This window comes from Borostomias antarcticus (assembly GCF_949987555.1).
Source record: "Borostomias antarcticus genome assembly, chromosome: 2".
NCBI lineage: Eukaryota > Metazoa > Chordata > Actinopteri > Stomiiformes > Stomiidae > Borostomias > Borostomias antarcticus.
The window spans coordinates 37,705,882-37,724,076 of record NC_140235.1 but is presented as its reverse complement, the minus strand read 5'-3'; the positions used below and the strand labels follow the sequence as shown (position 1 = coordinate 37,724,076).

At 46.5% G+C, this 18,195-nt stretch overlaps 1 protein-coding gene across 1 annotated transcript in view; it reads left to right on the top strand.

Annotated features, from left to right (window-relative positions):
- The window catches only part of LOC311323025 (transmembrane protein 132D-like), a gene marked incomplete at both ends in the record, with an annotated part of 78,274 nt that overhangs the window by 31,689 nt on the left and 28,390 nt on the right, over positions 1 to 18,195 (top strand). Inside the window, one exon of the mRNA XM_084455155.1 lies at positions 3,021 to 3,164. Coding sequence (XP_084311281.1) covers positions 3,021 to 3,164 — 144 coding nt within the window. The remainder of the gene's footprint in view (positions 1 to 3,020; positions 3,165 to 18,195) is intronic.

The window sequence follows — 18,195 nt, the reverse complement described above, 5'->3', positions numbered from 1 at the left end:
TGGCCTATGACTAGTCACAGATTTACACTTTTCAAGTCTTGCTAGTGAGTCCTGCTCTTGCAAGCCGTCGGTAGCAAATCTGGCACACGAGGTGCAATTTACTTGCCTTTTTTCCCACATTAACTTTCACTTCACAGAGGTTTTTATTACACAAACGGCAAAGTGTATTACAGTACCTGAATTAGTCTTTCATTTAGTCCTGGCTATATGCTCTCGATGAAATAATGTTCATATGCCGCTGGATTTGAAAGGTACAGTAGGCTAATGCGCTGGCTCCGCCCCTCTGTCAACGTTGTGTGGCGCTTGACTCCAGACTACTTTGGCAACACAAATGTACAAATTTGTCATGTCAATAAAGCAAATTGAGAGAGAGAGAGAGAGAGACGCCCAACACCCTGGCTCCCAGTCCACTACAGGATCCGGTTCAAAGTCAAGTCCTCCTGACCTACAGGGCTCTAAATGGCCAAAGCCCCAGCTGCCTCAGTGATCTTATCACCACTTACAAAACCCTCACGCTCCCTCCGCTCTAGCCACTCCCCTTTCCTCCACATCCCTCCTACACGTCTCCGGACGATGGGAGATTGAGCCTTCTGCTCTTTCTCCCCACGCCTCTGGAACTCCCTCCGCCGACTACCTCAGAACTGCCCCTTCTACCTCAGAACTGTCCCTTCTACCTCAGAACTGCCCCTTCTTCCTCAGAACTGCCCCGACTACCTCAGAACTGTCCCTTCTACCTCAGAACTGCCCCGACTACCTCAGAACTGCCCCTTCTACCTCAGAACTGCCCCTTCCATCCAGGTTTTTAAAACAGGCCTTAAAACCCTTTCTTCCGGCAGACCTTCCTTCCCTTGAGACTTTTTTTAGCGGCCCATCTTTGTTTTAGTCCCCTTTTAATTTTAATTTATTTTTTCTATGATGTTATTTTATCTCATCATCCATTTTGTTTTAACCTAGATTAGTCATCTTAATAGCTTTTATTTATGCCATTTGTTTTTTTATCTGTAAAGCACTTTGAGATCTGTCTCGGCAAATGAGAAGCACTATATAGATCCAATTTATTATTATCATTATTAGAGAGAGAGAGAGAGAGAGAGTGCAGCCTTGTTTAGATGTGTCCACGTCCAAACTAAGGCCTTGTCCACACATACATACAGGTTTTTCCTCCTTCATTCTTAAAAAAGATCTCTGTCTACATGAAAACTCAAAAGCACGCTGCCTAGGCTGTCTCTGACTCATTCTGTTAGATGGCGCCATGGTAACGAGGCTGTAACAGGCACATCAGATAGGCTGCTTGCTGTCACATTTACTTTCGGACTTCTGCTCTACTCCAACTTAGATTTTTAGCCCTTTATTCACCAGAAGAAAACACAAGAGCAACAGCATTTTGGTAACAAAGAGCTGCAGAGTTGTGTGGTTGAGTCCATACGGTTCTCATTACGGCATTTTATATAAACAGGAGGTAACAACTAGCCTACATAAAAACAAGCCCAAAACTGCAGTTTTCTTGTCCATACGACAACACTGAAAGTGGAATTTCAAAAAATGTTCACCCTGGATGGACTTAAAAAAAAAGTTCCAGTGACCTAGAATGCTGTTTGCGTGTGGATGGAAGGCCAAACCGCATAGAAAAAGCCCGGTTTCAGAAATACCCGTATTTGTGTGGACAGGGCCTAACCTTTAGCGACAGGGAACACAGGCCGGCACTTTCTCAGGTCATTATCCTGCCTAAGGTGCGAACATTTTTTCTGCACGACAGGCATTTCTGCCATTCCAGAGTGGGACTAGTACTTGAATCTGCTCCTCTTCCTTGTTTGAGCTGAGAAATTCACCCAGCATTCATATAACACTTTTTGTGTTTTGCTTTTTGTGTTTGGCTCCTCTATTTCACCCTTTCCCTGTTATGTCTTTATGAAGAATTTAAGATGCTGGGAGTTATACGTTTCTCAGGCTTCAAACAGCTCACAATTTGTCATGATAGAAAAAAGCTGCTAGCCAGATTAATGCAATTTCATAGAGAATGGGGCTGTGTAGAGTCAGTCTGAACGCAGTAGGTAGGCAGGGTTACTGAGCATCTCCCCAGTAGGCCTCCTTCCAACTACAATTCATGTTTAATGGGACTCAAATTAGAGAATGAACAACCATGTTTTTTTTGTTTTTTTGTTGTTCTTGTTTTTTTGTTGTTCTTGTTTTTTTGTTGTTTTTGTTTTTTTAAATATCACAGGTGTGGAAAGGAGGAAAGGAAATCACCCCAAAATGACTAAGCAGATTATACCAGCTGTTTATATAATCAGAACCAGGCTGGCTGTTACAGGACATTAACTTCCTGCTTTAACAGGATGTGAACACATCTTGGGTTTAAAGAGTATTCACACTCTGTTCATACGCAATATGCTCCTCAGAGGTTAATACAAAGTCAATCCCAAAACCAACTAACCATTCCATCTGTTGCCTGGATAGTGGATTTGTATTCTGCAAGGCAAACTATTTGTTTGGTGACCAGCTGCAGGCTGCCAGGGCTTGGCATTTTTCTGAGACAATTGACCTACAGATGACGAGACCTGTGTTGCTCCATTTGCACTTGTTTGCTACTGAACTTCTTTTAAAATGTTACATCTGCAGCCTGTCTGAACAAAACAGCCTAGGACAGAGATCTATCTAAGTGTTATTGGGAGAAATATGAATGCTATTGGGGAAAATAGACAACTATTGAGAAAAATAGACGTACACATTGCTAAATAAACATCCAGTAGGGACAGAAGAATTTCAGATGTGGTGGTTTTTAGTGGGTTTTATTTCCAGCTTTTAAAAAGATGTATTTCACGCGATTTCCTCTCTTTATCTTCTTGTTATTGTTTTATCTTCCATCTTATTTTCCCTGCTTTTATGTTCATTTTATGTCTATTTTTATGCGAAGCACTCTGCGCATGTTATTTCCCTGTTGTAAAGAGCTTTGAGCTGCATTTCCTGTATGAAGGGTGCTGTACAAATAATGTTTTACTCACTTCCCCTGGTCTCTGCAGTGTAAAGCTGAAGGACGGTGTTGCGTTCCTGGGGGCCAGGGCCAGTAACCCCGTTCTGTGGACCGTCAGTCAGGATGTGAGGAGCGAAGGTCACAGGGTCGTCACACTCCACTGTCGCCGGAAGGAGAACACCTTCGGTCAAAGGTAGGTCACCCTCATTTCCTGTTACCTTTCCGGTTCTAGCGTGAGAAACGTAACTCTCTGAACAAGTCACAGAGAAGTCTAATCATATTAAAAGCCTATATTTACCTCTCTCTCTCTCTCTTTCTCTCTCTCTCTCTCTTTCTCTCTCTCTCTCTCTCTCTCTGACTCTTTTTCTCTCTTTCTCTCTCTACTCTCCTCTAATTCTGCTCTTGTCTGTGAGATCACACAAAAGTTATTTTTATTTCTCCCCAGCAGTATATCTCAAACTAGTCTCAGAGTACAAATGTGTCACAGGACATGTTTGTGTACAGTAGGTTAATGTTCAATTACACATTACGTGTCCCTGTGAAGAGGTAGTCACTTGATTTGTGAAGATTTGTGAAGAGGTAGTCACTTGATTCAGGAAGGGTATACATTTGCAGAGGTATATCTATGAATCCGACCCAGCTTACACAATAATGATTCCCTTCTGTCAGCCTCACCACACACACACACACACACACACACACACATACACACACGCATACATGCATAGGCCTGCACGGATGCACAGACTTGTACTTACAGACATGTAATCATACATGCACATTCTCACACACACCCAGGCACGCACGCACACACACACGCACACGCACATGCACACACACAAACACATCACATACACAGACACAAACACACACACACACACATTTGATTTCCTGCTCCTTGAGGGTTTACTGGTCATCCTGGAACAGGGTTGATTGCCAGCTGTGTTGTCTCGTCTCAGTCCCTGTGGTGGTGTGTGTGTGTGTGTGTGTGTGTGTGTGTGTGTGTGTGTGTGTGTGTGTGTGTGTGTGTGTGTGTGTGTGTGTGTGTGTGAGAGTGTGTGAGTGTGTGTCCACTAATGGCATTTACATAACTTACATTACTCTCACGAATACGCATCAGCCGGTCCCGGGGGACTACAGAACCAAACAGCTCTGATGTCTGTTAAGTGCAGATCTGGGTTATTTTCTCTCATATTACAGTTATAGAAATGTTTCTCTCAGTCTACCTTTGCATCGACTTGCGTCAGTGAGGGATATTAAGGAGCTCATGAAGGAGCTAGTCAAGCCTTAGGTATCGGGTAACGCCTTGAGTTTCGTCATCGTAATGGAATGCTAGATAGCTGGCTCTTACTTGAGGAGAAGAAACATATTAGCATATACAAGTTTGACACCTCTCCTGTGGACATTTTAACAAATAAAAGTTAATAACCTGCAGTGCTAAGAGCTATTTTACATCTTCATTGAATTTCACATTGTGTCGACTGTTCAGAGATGTCAATTCCAAAATGTACCCCCTCGGGATTATTCTCCGCCAAAGCGACGGCGCAGGGCAAGAGGTAATGTTTCCAGTGGCTTGTGTTAGTTTGTTGATTGGCTACCGATGCGGCGCTAGATTGTGACCGCCACTGGAGGTTTGGTCCTGATGTCTGCTGATGTAATTTTTCAGTTTTTTTTATTATTTAGATTTAGATTTATTAGATTATGAAAGTGTGAATTGTATGCTTTCAAATGGGATAGGAATAGGATGGCTCCCATAACACCAGCTTGCTGACCGGAAGCTCACGGTGTCTGTAGCAGTGCCCAGCCAGCCTCATTCTCCTTGCTGCTATCTTCCCACTCACCCTTGACCTCTCTCCGTACAGATCTTCAATACTGACGTGCGCGTTATGACTTATGTCCAGTTCTGCACGTAGCATTCTGATTCAATAATATCTGATTCTCATTCATTTTAACCATTTCAACTGAGTTACACCAACACAATGCCCTGGCTCTCTGAGGACCATTTCTAGTGTCGATGTGCTGAAATAGAATGAGTAGTTACCTCCGCCCCAGTGACAGCGCAGGGCGAGAGGTAATGTTTTTGGTGACGTGTGTGGGTGGGTGCGTTTGTTTCTCTGTCTGTTTACGCAGGATTACACAAAAACTACTGGACCGATTTTCACGAAACTCGAAGGGTGTAGCGCGGTCGAACTTAGAACCCATAAAATTTTGGCGCAGATCCGAATCTTGGGGCGGTTCCACGGGCCGCCCAAACATGGCTGGCCACTCACCACCATTCATTTTTTGGACCAGGATTACACAAAAACTACTGCACCAATGTTCATGAAACTTAGTGGAGCGGTCACCTTAGCATCCATTACATTTTTGTAATTGTGGGGATGCTAGACACAGTTTGGACTGGGGTGTGCGGGGGGGAGAGCCCAGAGTGCACCGCATTGTCCAGTCATTTTTACCTCCACCCCAGCGAATCACGGGGCAGGTCCACAAGCCGACCAAACACGACCCGGACGTCCATTCAACTTCATTCATTTTTTTTTTACTAAGATTACGCAAAAATTAACAGATTGCTTTTCATGAAATTCGGTGGGGGAGTGTAGCATGGGCCAATTTAGAACCTGTTCAATTTTGGCGTGCACAGGGCCACAATTTAGAATCAACAACTCTCTCAAACAAAGTTTCTGCACTCTTCTGAATGGAAACCATTCGAGTTTTGGCAGTAGAGTGCATATCGGTGGCACATGAATCCCCATCTACTCAGAGAGGGAACCCAGAAAGGTCAGTCCACGCTTGCACGACTTCCAACATGAGCAGCAGTGACATTCAAGGGGAGACTGGTCCCTGCAATGCATGGGCTAACCTGCTTCTGTAAAAGGAAGTAATTTAGCCAGGCGTACTGGGGGTCGTTAGAATACCATAATTTATAAATTAGGACTCGGTGTTAGTGGAAGTGTGCGCAAGCGGAAGTGTGTGTTGGAGGAAATGTGTTGTGAGAGTTTTCCAGGGTACAGGGCCTCTCTAATGAGTTGTACTATCTCAGGTCTAATCTCCCTGACACTAATGAGATCCGAAAGAAACTAGTGGAACCAGCTTTTATAGCTGTAGATCAGCACACTGCTCCGGCACACCGCCCTCTCTCTCTCTCTCTCTCACTCTCTAACTCTCTCTCTCTCTCACTCTCTAACTCTCTCTCTCTCTCACTCTCTAACTCTCTCTCTCACCCTCTGACTCTCTCTCTCTCTCTTTCACTCTCTCTCTCTCTCTCTCATTCTCACTCTCTAACTCTCTCTCTCTCTCTCTCTCTGTGTGTGTGTGGGTGTGTATTTGTGTGTTTGTGTGTGTGTTTGTGTATGAGACAGAGAGAAAGCAGGAGATAAAGAGAGAGCAAGAGTAGAAGAGGGAGTAAGAGAGAAATGGGGAGAGATACATCTTCACATCTGACTACACCACCACGCAGTCCAGGACCATGGACAGCAGCATACAGAACATTTCCAACACCTCTATCAGGACCATGGACAGCAACACACAGAACGTTTCCAAAACCTCTATCAGGACCATGGACAGCAGCATACAGAACATTTCCAAAACCTCTATCAGCACCATGGACAGCAACACACAGAGGGACATAAACAGGTGAAGAAGCTTTTCTTCTCCTACCTCAATGCCTTCTGAACACCATCCAAATGGAGGCAGAGTTTATAGAGCGATAAACATCGACACATGACAGACAGATAATGAAACAGATCATAAAATAAAGTTGTGTCAGGAGTCGGGCGAAGGCAGGAATAACCAAATGATCTGCTGTCGAGATTTATTTCCCCCAGGACCTATCAGAGGCTTTCTATCAGGCCTGTCTCAGCCTGCTCAGATTAGTTTATACGTCACACGGGGAAGAGCAGGAATATCTCCGTCTTTTCCTAAATTGCCTTTTTCTCACAGCGAATCTGTGTTCTCTAGAATACTCCATCTCCCTCTCCTTCGTCCACTGTTTTTTTTTGCCAGTTTTTCTTTCCCCCACTCTCTTTCTCTCTCTCTCTCTCTTTCTCTCTCTCTCTCTTTCTCTCTCTCTTTCTCTTTCTTTCTCTCTCTCTCTTTTTCTTTCTTTCTCTCTCTCTCTCTCTTTCTCTCTCTCTCTCTCTCTCTCTTTCTCTCTCTCTCTCTCTCTCTCTCTCTCTCTCTTTCTCTCTCTCTCTCAGACTGTCTCCTGTTCAGTCTGTTTTCCTTTCTCTTTTTTCATCTGCGGAACATTTTCCTCCATATCCCTCTCAAGCCATGTGTGAAATGAGAGCAAGCGCTCCTCCGGCAGGAAGCAGATGTGCCTCTGTGTGTCCTCCACACTATTCTCAGCCAATGAGGGACCCCGGCCTGCACCCGGCGCCCTCACCACGCCAGCAGTCACGGCGGCGACGAGAGCAACCCAAGAAATATGATTATCTCAAGGAAGGAGAGATAATCAGCAGCAAGCGAGCAGGTGCATGGTGGCCTATACCCTATGCGTCAGACACATGCTGGAATATGATTTCTTATTATCCCGAGTGATCCCTCAACAGTGTAAATGTAAAACAAAAAAGAGTAAAACAGTGTTAATGTAAAGTTATTTCGGTTTCTGTGTTTTTTTTAGGACACCGAAAGCACTGTCTGTGTTTTGTTTTTTTGTGTTTTTTTGTTGACAGTGTTGTCATAATGTCACCAGAGCATGTGAACTGCATTGCCTTTTGAATATTGGACATCCCTGCAATGGTCACAGGAGCATTTAACACTCTTAATTTACACCGCCTACCGTTTTTTTTACCAGCAGGCCATCCCCCTGCCATTATGCACGGACAGATTCTGCGAACTCTCTCCGTATGGAGTGTGACTAGCGGTGTGTGTGTGTGTGTGTGTGGGGGGGGGGGGGGTGTTGTTGTCAGAACCTCTGCGAGCTGTAGATCAGGTCCTAATCCTAGACTATGAGCTCAACTCCGCAGGACTGCCTAATCCCTCTACTGTCCCTGATGGGCGCGCAAAGCCTCACCATAGCCCCGGCTTAGGGTGCTGTTTGATACTCCCCATGCAGATTCTCAATGATGCTCAGCTAAAGGGATTAGGATTGAGATGTTTTGGATGTTTTTTGGTTGTTTTTTTTTGGTGACTGTTCAGTTCTTTGTCACTATCTGTTATGTAGCATACTCTAGCTCTCTGTCTGCGCGTATTGTTTCGATAACTTTACATTTCGACTGCGCTCTTTCAGTCTTTCTTTTCTCCGCCTTTTCGATCATGCTCTTCTTTGTTCTCTCTCTCTTTCTCTCTCTCTGTCTCTCTGTCTTTTGTTCCCCCTCTGCCTCTCCCTGTCCATGTATTGCCGGCTTCTTCTTCCTGTCTCTCTCTCTCTCACAGTCCATCCATCTCTGAATGTGTCATTACCTTGTGGGAGCAGAGGAAATTTGCCATGTAATCACCTAAGCCTACACCATTTCTTCCACAGTCCAGGTTCCCTGCTTTTTCTTAAAGAAACAGAACCGTATTCTATCCTTGTGCTCTGCACAAAGCACTTTGGGCCTTTTTTACTTGATCGTCTGTGCAGCACACCCCATTCACGCTGAACATCTGGTGGGCATCAAACTCCAATTTCCACGGTTTGCACTTTGCATTTATTAACATTTATTTATGTGGCTGGCTCAGATGTTGGGTTTGAATAGATAAACAGCTCCTACCCATTCCCTTTCAGAAATACAGCGCAGCCCATATGCACTGGCTCTTCGAGTGAGAGGAAGTCTGAGTATAGGCCTGGGCCAAGCTATAGAATACACGATGAGGCAATAGCCCGGTGAATGACAGCTTCACCTACGTTCTACCTCACATTTCTCAGCAAAGGTGTTCTATAGAGGGTCTCTGCATTGTATCCTGGGGGGATTCTCCACAGCGCTTTGCTATAGGCATCCGATAGGGCTCAGTCTTAGAGAAAATCCATAGCACTTTGAAGTCTGTCCCTCTTGTCAGCTCTGAGCGCACAAGACTGATCGTAATACAAGGCTTTCACATCCCTTTACAAACACATGTTCCACCTCTGTGCTTTCCGGCTGAGTTATTCCTGCCCTCTGTGTGTTGGTTCAGTCCATTAGACGGCCGTGCCTGGACAAGGTTAATGATGGCACTGACCTGTGGGTGACTCGCATGCTGACCTGGGCTCTTCCACCTCTCCACTTCATTAATCTGATGAGCGCCATGGACCCACCCGCCAAAGAGAGAGAGGGGAAGGGAAGGAAACAGAGAGAGAGAGAGAGAGGGGGGGGGGTGTAGAAAGAGGGATATTGAGAAACAATAAGAGAGAGCTACATCACATACCGAGTAAACATAAAAACCAGCCATTCTTCTTTCCATTCACCACTTAGCATGATTCACTCAACACAGCAGCCAACACTATTTAGAGGTGTCGTACGGCTTAAGGACCTTAACACACACACACACACACACACACACACACACACACACACACACACACACACACACACCACCCCCCCCCCCCTGCATATGAGACTGGGAACAGAGGAACAGATCTCATGACTGCAGGGGAACGGCAGACTGCTTCATGTCATCTACATTGGGGGGTGGGGGGGGGCTGATAAAAGCTGGGGCTGCATCATACGTACGTCCCGTCTCCACAGACCCGATAAACCCCGTGAGACCCAGGACGGATATCAGAGATGTCCTGTCTGAGAACAAGCAGCGCTCTGCACTTCTCGGCTGCGTGTAATGATGCCGAGTTCAGCCTCGCCGGCCGGATGATATAAACAGATTGGAGAGATGAGAATGTCCGAGCAGAGGCCTCCTAAGGCCAGCTCTGTAGTTTCTTATCACGGCCGGCCAGCCCCGCGCTGTCCACAGCCTCTAGCTGGTCTCCAAGCTACAACCCTCTGTCAGCGTCCACATCCTGGGTCTTTCTCGCCCACTGTTGAAGAGAGATTGTGGGAGCGCTACCTCTAGATGGACTCCTGGCCCCTCTAGATGGAGCCCGGAGCCACTTTAATCAAATACTCATTACCTACTGTACCAGCTAAGCCAAGACCACCAGCAGCCCTCACTGAAGATCTTGTCCCTTTAGCGAATGCAGATATGGAATTGTAGGATGTGCCAGTCGGGGCTGTGAGTAGGCAGTGCTGCTCCCTGTGTCAAATATCGAATGCGTGTTATTGTCTTGGAAAGGAGAGCAGACCTAGGAGGCATGGGGAAGAAATGGAAGGGGGGAGGGGTCTCTTTGAGTAGGAGGAGGCGGAGCTATAAATCATACAGCCAGAGGAAATTAATTTTATTACATTAACTTTGGGCGGCCATTTTGAGGATTTACATTAATGACGACACGTCCCCTTCCGTAAATAAATCAGCCATTTTTTTTTTTTTTTTTATCCCATCAGCTTGGGACCCCCCTGTGATGGGACCCATTTATGATTGCATAAGCGTGCAGAGGCCACGCAAACGCACCGAGGATTCATACGCCACTCACGCAAATTAAATAACGCATGATCGATGCGCTGGATCCACCTAACGATCGCATTACCCCTGCCGGAGCCCGCTTAGCGAATCCCTCTTAATATCAGGCAGGGAGAAGGGACTGTGTCGCACACGCATTTGTGCTTACTGTACTGTATAGAGATATGCTTTGGAGATATGGCGTGATAGTTTAAAAGGATTGTGAAAAAAAAATTCTCACTGAATAGCAATTGTTGATGAGCGGTGAGACTGATTCAGCAGATACGCGTGAAGGTAATTGTACTATTCCTCGAGCCTTCACGTACACTTTATTCAGGCACAAACACATTCACACATTCAAGACCGTCTACTCATAGAACACACACACACACACACACACACACACACACACACACACACACACACTGAGTTCAAGTGGAATGTCAGGTTGGTGGAGTGTGGCTTGTGGACTAGTGCCATAGAAGGGTCATTTACATAGGAGGGCCAATTACACAGATTACAGCAGAGGACCAATCAAATTGTTGCACTCTTCACAGATATGGTTCTTCAGTCTCAACCTCCCTATGCCACACAAACACACACACACACGTACGCGCGCACACACACACAACTCCTGTTTTTTCCGTCATCTGTCTGACGTATTGCGAGTCGTCCGTGCAGTGGAACCGCACGGGATGATTTAGCTCTAGCTGTAAACGCGACTCCATCGGCCTTGCCTCATCTTGCCATTGATTGGCTGTTCCCCTACTGTGCGATGCGTGACAGGAGGCTTGTGAAACGCCGCACGCCGTGGTGCGGTGGTCTTCATCTCCACTTAGGAGCTCTGCCTATCGAGCCCTTCGAATCTCCACCCATCTTGTTCCGTCGACGAGCCTATCCTCGAACGATCATCCAACAGAGTGCAAGCTGCCATAGCGACAGACGGATATCCATTACACGCCACACACACACAATACGCATATTCATGAAGCACTTGGATGGAGTAACCAGCCCCCATAACACAAGATGAAAACCATCCTTTAATGAAATGAGAGCTGATGTGCTTTTCGGGCCTTTAGACGGAGCAGAGAGGGGTTCCTGAAATACACGCGGAGGAGGAGCTTCGTTGAGAACATACTGTCATCACCAGCGTTGACGACGGGCCCGTTCCTCATGATGGACAAATGAATCCACATTGGGAATAAGGAATTCTCTTGCTCTTTCCAAAGCACCCGGGGCCGGTGGCCTAGGAGAGAGAGAGAGAGAGAGAGAGAGAGAGAGAGAGAGAGGAGAGGGTGGAAGCGAAGTGAGCTGTCACGTGCATGAGTATTGCTCTCTATTGCAAGACCCCGGGGCCTTGTATTACCATATCCTGAAAACAATCCATCACATTAGCTCACATAAATCGTCCGCGGCAACCACTATGTATATAACATGCATAATAACATCACGAATGCAACTGAGCTTCAGGATCATGCATTCATACAGCATGTGTCCATATTACATGTGTCTTCTTGATATCTAGAGCAGAATCTACAGTATTCATTGGAGTGTCCTCGTTGGGGGTCCGCGCTGATGGTGTAGCGCTCTGAGCATCAGGTTCTGGTGCAGCTGCCCACCGGATCCCACTGGGTAGTGGTATATTGGGCCGTCACTCCCGAGGGGGGTTAGTCTCATTTCGGTGCGTGGACCCAATGGACTCTACAGCGACCCCATCTGGTGAGATGCGGCTTGAGAGAGTCAGGTATCTGGCTCTCTCCTCCGGATCGCCGACCGCAAGGTTGTGCGATGGATCTTCCGCAACAGCGACAGGGGGAAATTGGACAGTAGGTCGGGTGTGATTGGCTACCAAATTGGGTGGAAAATGGAATAAAAATCAGGGGGGGAGGACAAAGTGTCCTCGTCCGTGCGTTCGTCTGAACTTCTGTCCTGTGTTCCACTGAACAATGTACAGCTTCACCTTTTCATTTGCCTGTTAGCAGGGGGAGGGAACGACATCTGATCGGCATATCTGACATTAAAGACTTGCTTGTCTGGCATTTAGGCCCGTCTCCCTCTGACGGGCGTGCCAGGTAGACAGTATGTAAATGTCTAAAACAAGCTCGGGGTCTCCCATCTCTGCACTCTTTCTCTCTCTCTCTAGAACTCTGCTTCTCTGCTCAACAATAGGCCTTCAGCCATGTGTTACATCATGAAACTGAAGCCGCGCGCACACACACACACACACTATATCTTTCTCATCCATTCACAGGCAGTGTGCTTTGATGCTGCCATAGCTCCTGCAGACTGGTGCGGGAGATGTCATTCACACAGCGGGAGCCTAGTTTGTTTTGCTAGGATACCGAGGAGCTGTGGAGTCTAGTGGTGTGTTGTTTACACCGCAGACATCCTATTGAAGTGTGTGAGGTGTGTAGCTGTCATGTCAGCGCTGTAGCGACAACCTCACTCCTACTCTCTCCCAGTAGGAGTTCTTTGGTGTTAGGATAAATAAGTGAAATGTTATAGCAGGTTTTGTGTGCATACAGGTTCAAAAAAAAAAGCCTGACGAGATTGAAAAGGTTTTTTTTTTAAGGGCTGTTTGTGTGTGTGTGTGTGTGTGTGTGTGTGTGTGTGTGTGTGTGTGTGTGTGTGTGTGTGAGACTGTGTGTGATGACAAATCACAGAATTTCCCCGCTGTGCCTGTGGTGACTGAATGGTGTTCAAAATGCTGGTCATGCAATTCACTTCCTGTAATTACTCCTCACATGTCACAACACCGGCGCTCCTGCAATTACCAATCGAACCTCCATCCCAGGAAGTCCCTGCCTCTGTAGAGCCGACAATGACAACACAGCACCTTTGCATTCTCAACCCTTCCCCTCAATAAACTCCAAATTGTATTAAGTTTTCCAAACAAATGAAGTCAGCCAGGCTGAATACCTGACCTGCATGTAGGATGATCTCCTTTAGCGAAGAGATGCTTTTTGTCAGCCTGATTTACATGTAGAGCGCGCGTGTACCCCATTAACTTGAGCGCCTGTGAATGAGCAAATGAGAGTGCGATTCCCGAGTGTGTGTGCATCCCCGTGTTTAATTACCGGTCGCTGATGGGGCTTTGAGCTCATCAGCGCTCACGGTACGGAGAACAGAAATTAGCAAGAGACGGAGACGGAACGTCCCTCATCCATGAAACGCTTGGCGGTGAAGGACTAGACGTTTTATCATCCTCAGGTGTCATAGCCAGCTAAAAACATGGCTCAACTTTGTTGACTGGTGTGGGTATTACTCAACTTTATTACAGCTGAGAGAATCCATTTTGTGTAGTCCAATCTGTGCTGTGTTTGATGGTGGGACTAGTCTGACAAAGCGCAATAAATCAGTGTGTTTATGTCATCGTCTCCTTTTATTGCCAAGCTAAGGAGGAAATGTCTTACTTTTGAGAGATGACAATGGGCCGCATCCACCAATATCTTCAAAAGATTTTTCGTAAATATGTTCTTACGAAAAGTCTGATTCATGATGTGTTTTTACACCGCAGAATTGGTTCGCACCCGTGTTCTTATGGTAAATTGAAAGGTCAGTAGAATACTGTGTGCCAGTCAGCTGTCTAATTAGTGAACGTCTGCATTGTGAATGTGCGGCAGCACCAGATTTGTTGCCACTCTACATGTTTAATGGTTATTTACTGCACTGGAATAATATCAGGCCTAATTGATCAGGACAAAATAATAGACATAGTCATCCATGAAGAGATTGGATGAGTAGATGAGGATGATATTGCTAGACGACGGATTGTATAGTAAATTGCCAGTTTGGGAATCTTTAAATGTCTAGATGTGTACTTATGACTGGAACGAGGAACTGATTAGTTCTGATAAGATACTGAAAGTGATTACAAAAATTCCAATGCACCCTCTCTCTCTCGTATGGTTAGTATTAACTTCTGGAGGGATACTACTAGACTCATCTAGAATAAACTTATTATAACTTATAGGGGTGTAACGATACACTAATCTCACGATACAATACGATACACGATATTGGGTTGACGATAACAATACGATATGATACACTAAGGGCAGGTGTGAAGCGTTGCAGTAGTGCTGCTGTTCACACCAATAGTGCATTTCTCCATATCTCTACTCCACTACACTTTGTGAATTTAGAGCTTAACTGTTGTAATATCATGGATAGGCCTAGAGACAAAAGACGTGTTTGTTACCAGCGTTGTGTAGCCAGGGTTCACTGATATACAATAAACATATCACGATATTGTTTTCACCTTGACGATACGTATTGTGACGTTTCTGTATCGCGATATATTGTGGCACGATATATTGTTACACCCCTAATAACTTAGTAACAAAGTATATTCTTGCTGTAATAAGTTGATATTAGCTGTACTCAGGTTGCTTCAGTGCTAGTGCTCTTCTAGTAGTCAAATCAAATCACATCAAACTTTATTTGTATAGCGCAATTCATACACAGAGGCAACACAATGCGCTTTACAGAGAGCAATGGGAGGGTGGGCATAGGTCCCACCCCTACATATTCCAGAGGGAAGCAAAAAAACAGTTTCACCCAGGGGCCAGACTGTTGTTGCTAGTTGGTCAGTTTATCTGTAGCCACACCTTCAGGCCCAGTGGTTATTTGTCCTCATACCTAGTTCTTTAGCTGTTTTTTTTGTAAGACCTGAGCCAGGAGGCAGGGGAGTACAGCAATGGAGTTCCAATCAGATAGTGCAACTGCATTTATTTGAAAGCAAGCAGGCAAAAGACGCTTTTCACACTCTCATAACTCCCTGAGTCTACTGACTGCTGTTTGCTTCCGCTGCCCGCCATTTATCAGGGGTTGATTGGGCTCAGCCGGTGTCCTGGTGGCCAGGAGCTGATTAGCCGACTGACGGCGGCTTGGGAGCACGGTTGCCGTGGCGACCAGGAAGGGCCGATGGACGCCCCTGCACTACCTGGCGGGGGGGGACGCCACGGTATCCTTGTTAATTAGCTGCTTTAATTCAGCTTGAATGGCTTACATGTACTGTGCTATTTGTCTGACCTAGGGTCAAGAGGGGTGAGGCTAGTTTGCGATTGTGTCAGACAGACCTTTAATTGGAGGTCGTCCTCACCCAGTCTAGGCCAATTACCCTGTTTTACTGTCAGGGTGGGGACCTGCACTGCTGCCAGACAATTAGCAATCAGTGGCAACAGTCCTTAAAGGACCATACCGGTCCAAATATGATTTGATCTCCTTAAACTAGTCACCCAACGTATATCAAGTTACCGCAATCAATTTTCCCAAGCAAAGCTCACGTTAAAAGAGATTTGCATTTTCGTTGATTGGTTGTAGGTCTATCCAATTGCGTACACAGGCATTTTGATCTAAGCACGTTGGTAACGCCCCTTGGGAATCAGAAAGCAACTGGGAGTTTCCAGACCCTTTGCGTTTTAGCGAATTGGGTCTGGCGAAGCCAGGCCAGGATTATCCAGGGCGGGACGCGAACCGGCAACATTGTGCTCGCAAGTCAGTTGCGCTAACAGCTTTGCCAAGAGAGAAATCTTTATCTGTAGGGTCGTTAGCGCATCCTTTCTACTAGGGGAGTTTCAGCAGCTACTTTCTACCAGCACCTCGGAGAACTACCTCACTCCACAAGGGTTTACAAGGACTCACACTTCACAGTTATACCGGGTCCCTCGCTCCCTCCCACCCTGCTGATCTCATCTGTCTTACTCTCCCAACTCGCTGTGTGCAAGCGGTGGCAGGGGGGACTTCGGGATTGCCAGTCGGCGTCACGCAGAAAACAAGTTCATCTCAGGCTACACATCCTCGCTCTCCCTCAACTTTCTCGCCAGCGGAAAGCGCTGCCACGCCCACAGCTGTGCCCGATGTGTACTCTCCCACATCCCCGAGCTGCGCGGCGAGGCGGTGGCACTGGCCTGTTATTGTCCCCGAAATGGAAATATTCTCTTTTTTCCTGTTCCCCAGTTTTCCACACTCTCTTTTGAATTGTCATGCTGTCAGTATCAGCTATCCAGTCCAGCTCAGCAGTGCTGTTGTATATCGCCCACCAGGCCCCCCTTAGTGAATTCCTGGAGGGGCTTGACACACTAGTGTCACACTTCCCTGTCGATGGCTCCGCAGTCACCCTTCTCGGTGATTTCAACCTCCAGACTGAGAAGTTGGAACCTCTTTATTCTTTCCTGTCTTCCTTTGACATTCACCTCCCCTTCTCTCCTCCTACCCACAAGGCCGGGAACCAGCTGGACTAGACACTTCTACTCCTCACCTCTCTGTCACTCCCCTCTGGCTCTGTTTCTCGTCCTCCCTCTCCCTCTCCTCTCCCCCTTATGCGGGGCTCCCACTGCAAGATTGTTAAAATCCGAACCGATTTGTAAATTGGTTTGCATCAAGCACATCTTAACAGATGTTCTCCTCGGGAATCTCAAACACGCACACTTCACAAGATTTGAAAACAACGGCTCATCACACACTGCAGGATATTATTGTGCCCGAGGGAGCAACGAGCCACTCGTCTCGCCATCTCTCTGAAGTAATATTATCGGGGCCGCCCCGATGGGTCTGCGAGCCGATCGGGAGGAATAAGATTGGATCTGTAAACCCCTCACATTACAAGATCATCTGGGCCGAACATCAGTACCGACCAACGTTCCAGACCAGATTTCTCCTCCGATTGCGATCCGATCGAGGGGTGAATCGGGGATAAATCATCCCCAAAATCCTGTAGTCTGAGCAGTACTCCCTCCCCCTACCCACACGGTCTCTACCCCTAGTCTCGCTCGCTTCCCCCTACTGACCTTTCCTCTTCTGTGACCTCTGACCTTCCTGCCCCTGAATCCTTCTCTCTCCTACTCTCTCCTACCCTCATGCTCTTCTCCTCTCTCCTCCTTCCTCTTCTCTGGACAGTCTCTGACCCCTCACCTCTAGGCCACCTGTCCCTTGTCTGTCGGACGCTGATAGATGGTATTTAGCTCTTAGCGAGCCTCACTAGCTAATGTGTGCACAGCTACTGTTAGCTAACCTTATCTAGCTAGCCAGCTGGTTAGCCAGTTCTACCTACAGTATTATAAATTACAATACCTACCTACTAATCCACAATTGGATTATTGGATATGGTTATGTGTAGGCTGGTGGAGTATCTATTGTTAAGATTTCAATGAAGTATTGTATTTTCCACATTTTCTTTTGGTATATACAGTAGAGGATGACTGTAGCCTAGAGGTTGAGGAGATGATCTGCAGATCCTTCCAGAATTTCAAAAGCTAGACTGCACCTGCTTTTGAAAGGCGGAGCAATTTCGGCGCAAAACAGACGTGGGCTTTACCCCCACGACTGAATACCTAATCAGTCTCTCCCTGCTCACCTCCTTCCCATTTTCCCTCGACCCTCCCATGAATGCCTGAGTAGGAAAGTGCAATCCTGTGCCAGGTTCTAGCGATGTGCTCTCTTTTCCTACAAACCATGCCATGATTCTGAACATGACTCCCAACATAAGTATGCATAAAATCTTCCCCCTTAGTGAGTCTGAATAATAATCCACGATCATATTCCATTCAAAACCGATGAGTTCAAACAGGGCCCCTTGAGGCGTCTGTTGTGCTGCTCAACGTTCTAATTTAGTTTTCAAGCATGTGTGACCTTGGCTTGGAGCGATCTTTTGTAATTCAATATGCCTGTTCCCTCAATGTGCTTGTTCCTTGGCTAGGCTGAGAGAGAGAGAGAGAGAGAGAGAGAGAGAGAGAGAGAGAGAGAGAGAGAGGCGCGTGTGAATGACAGACGACGGGCCA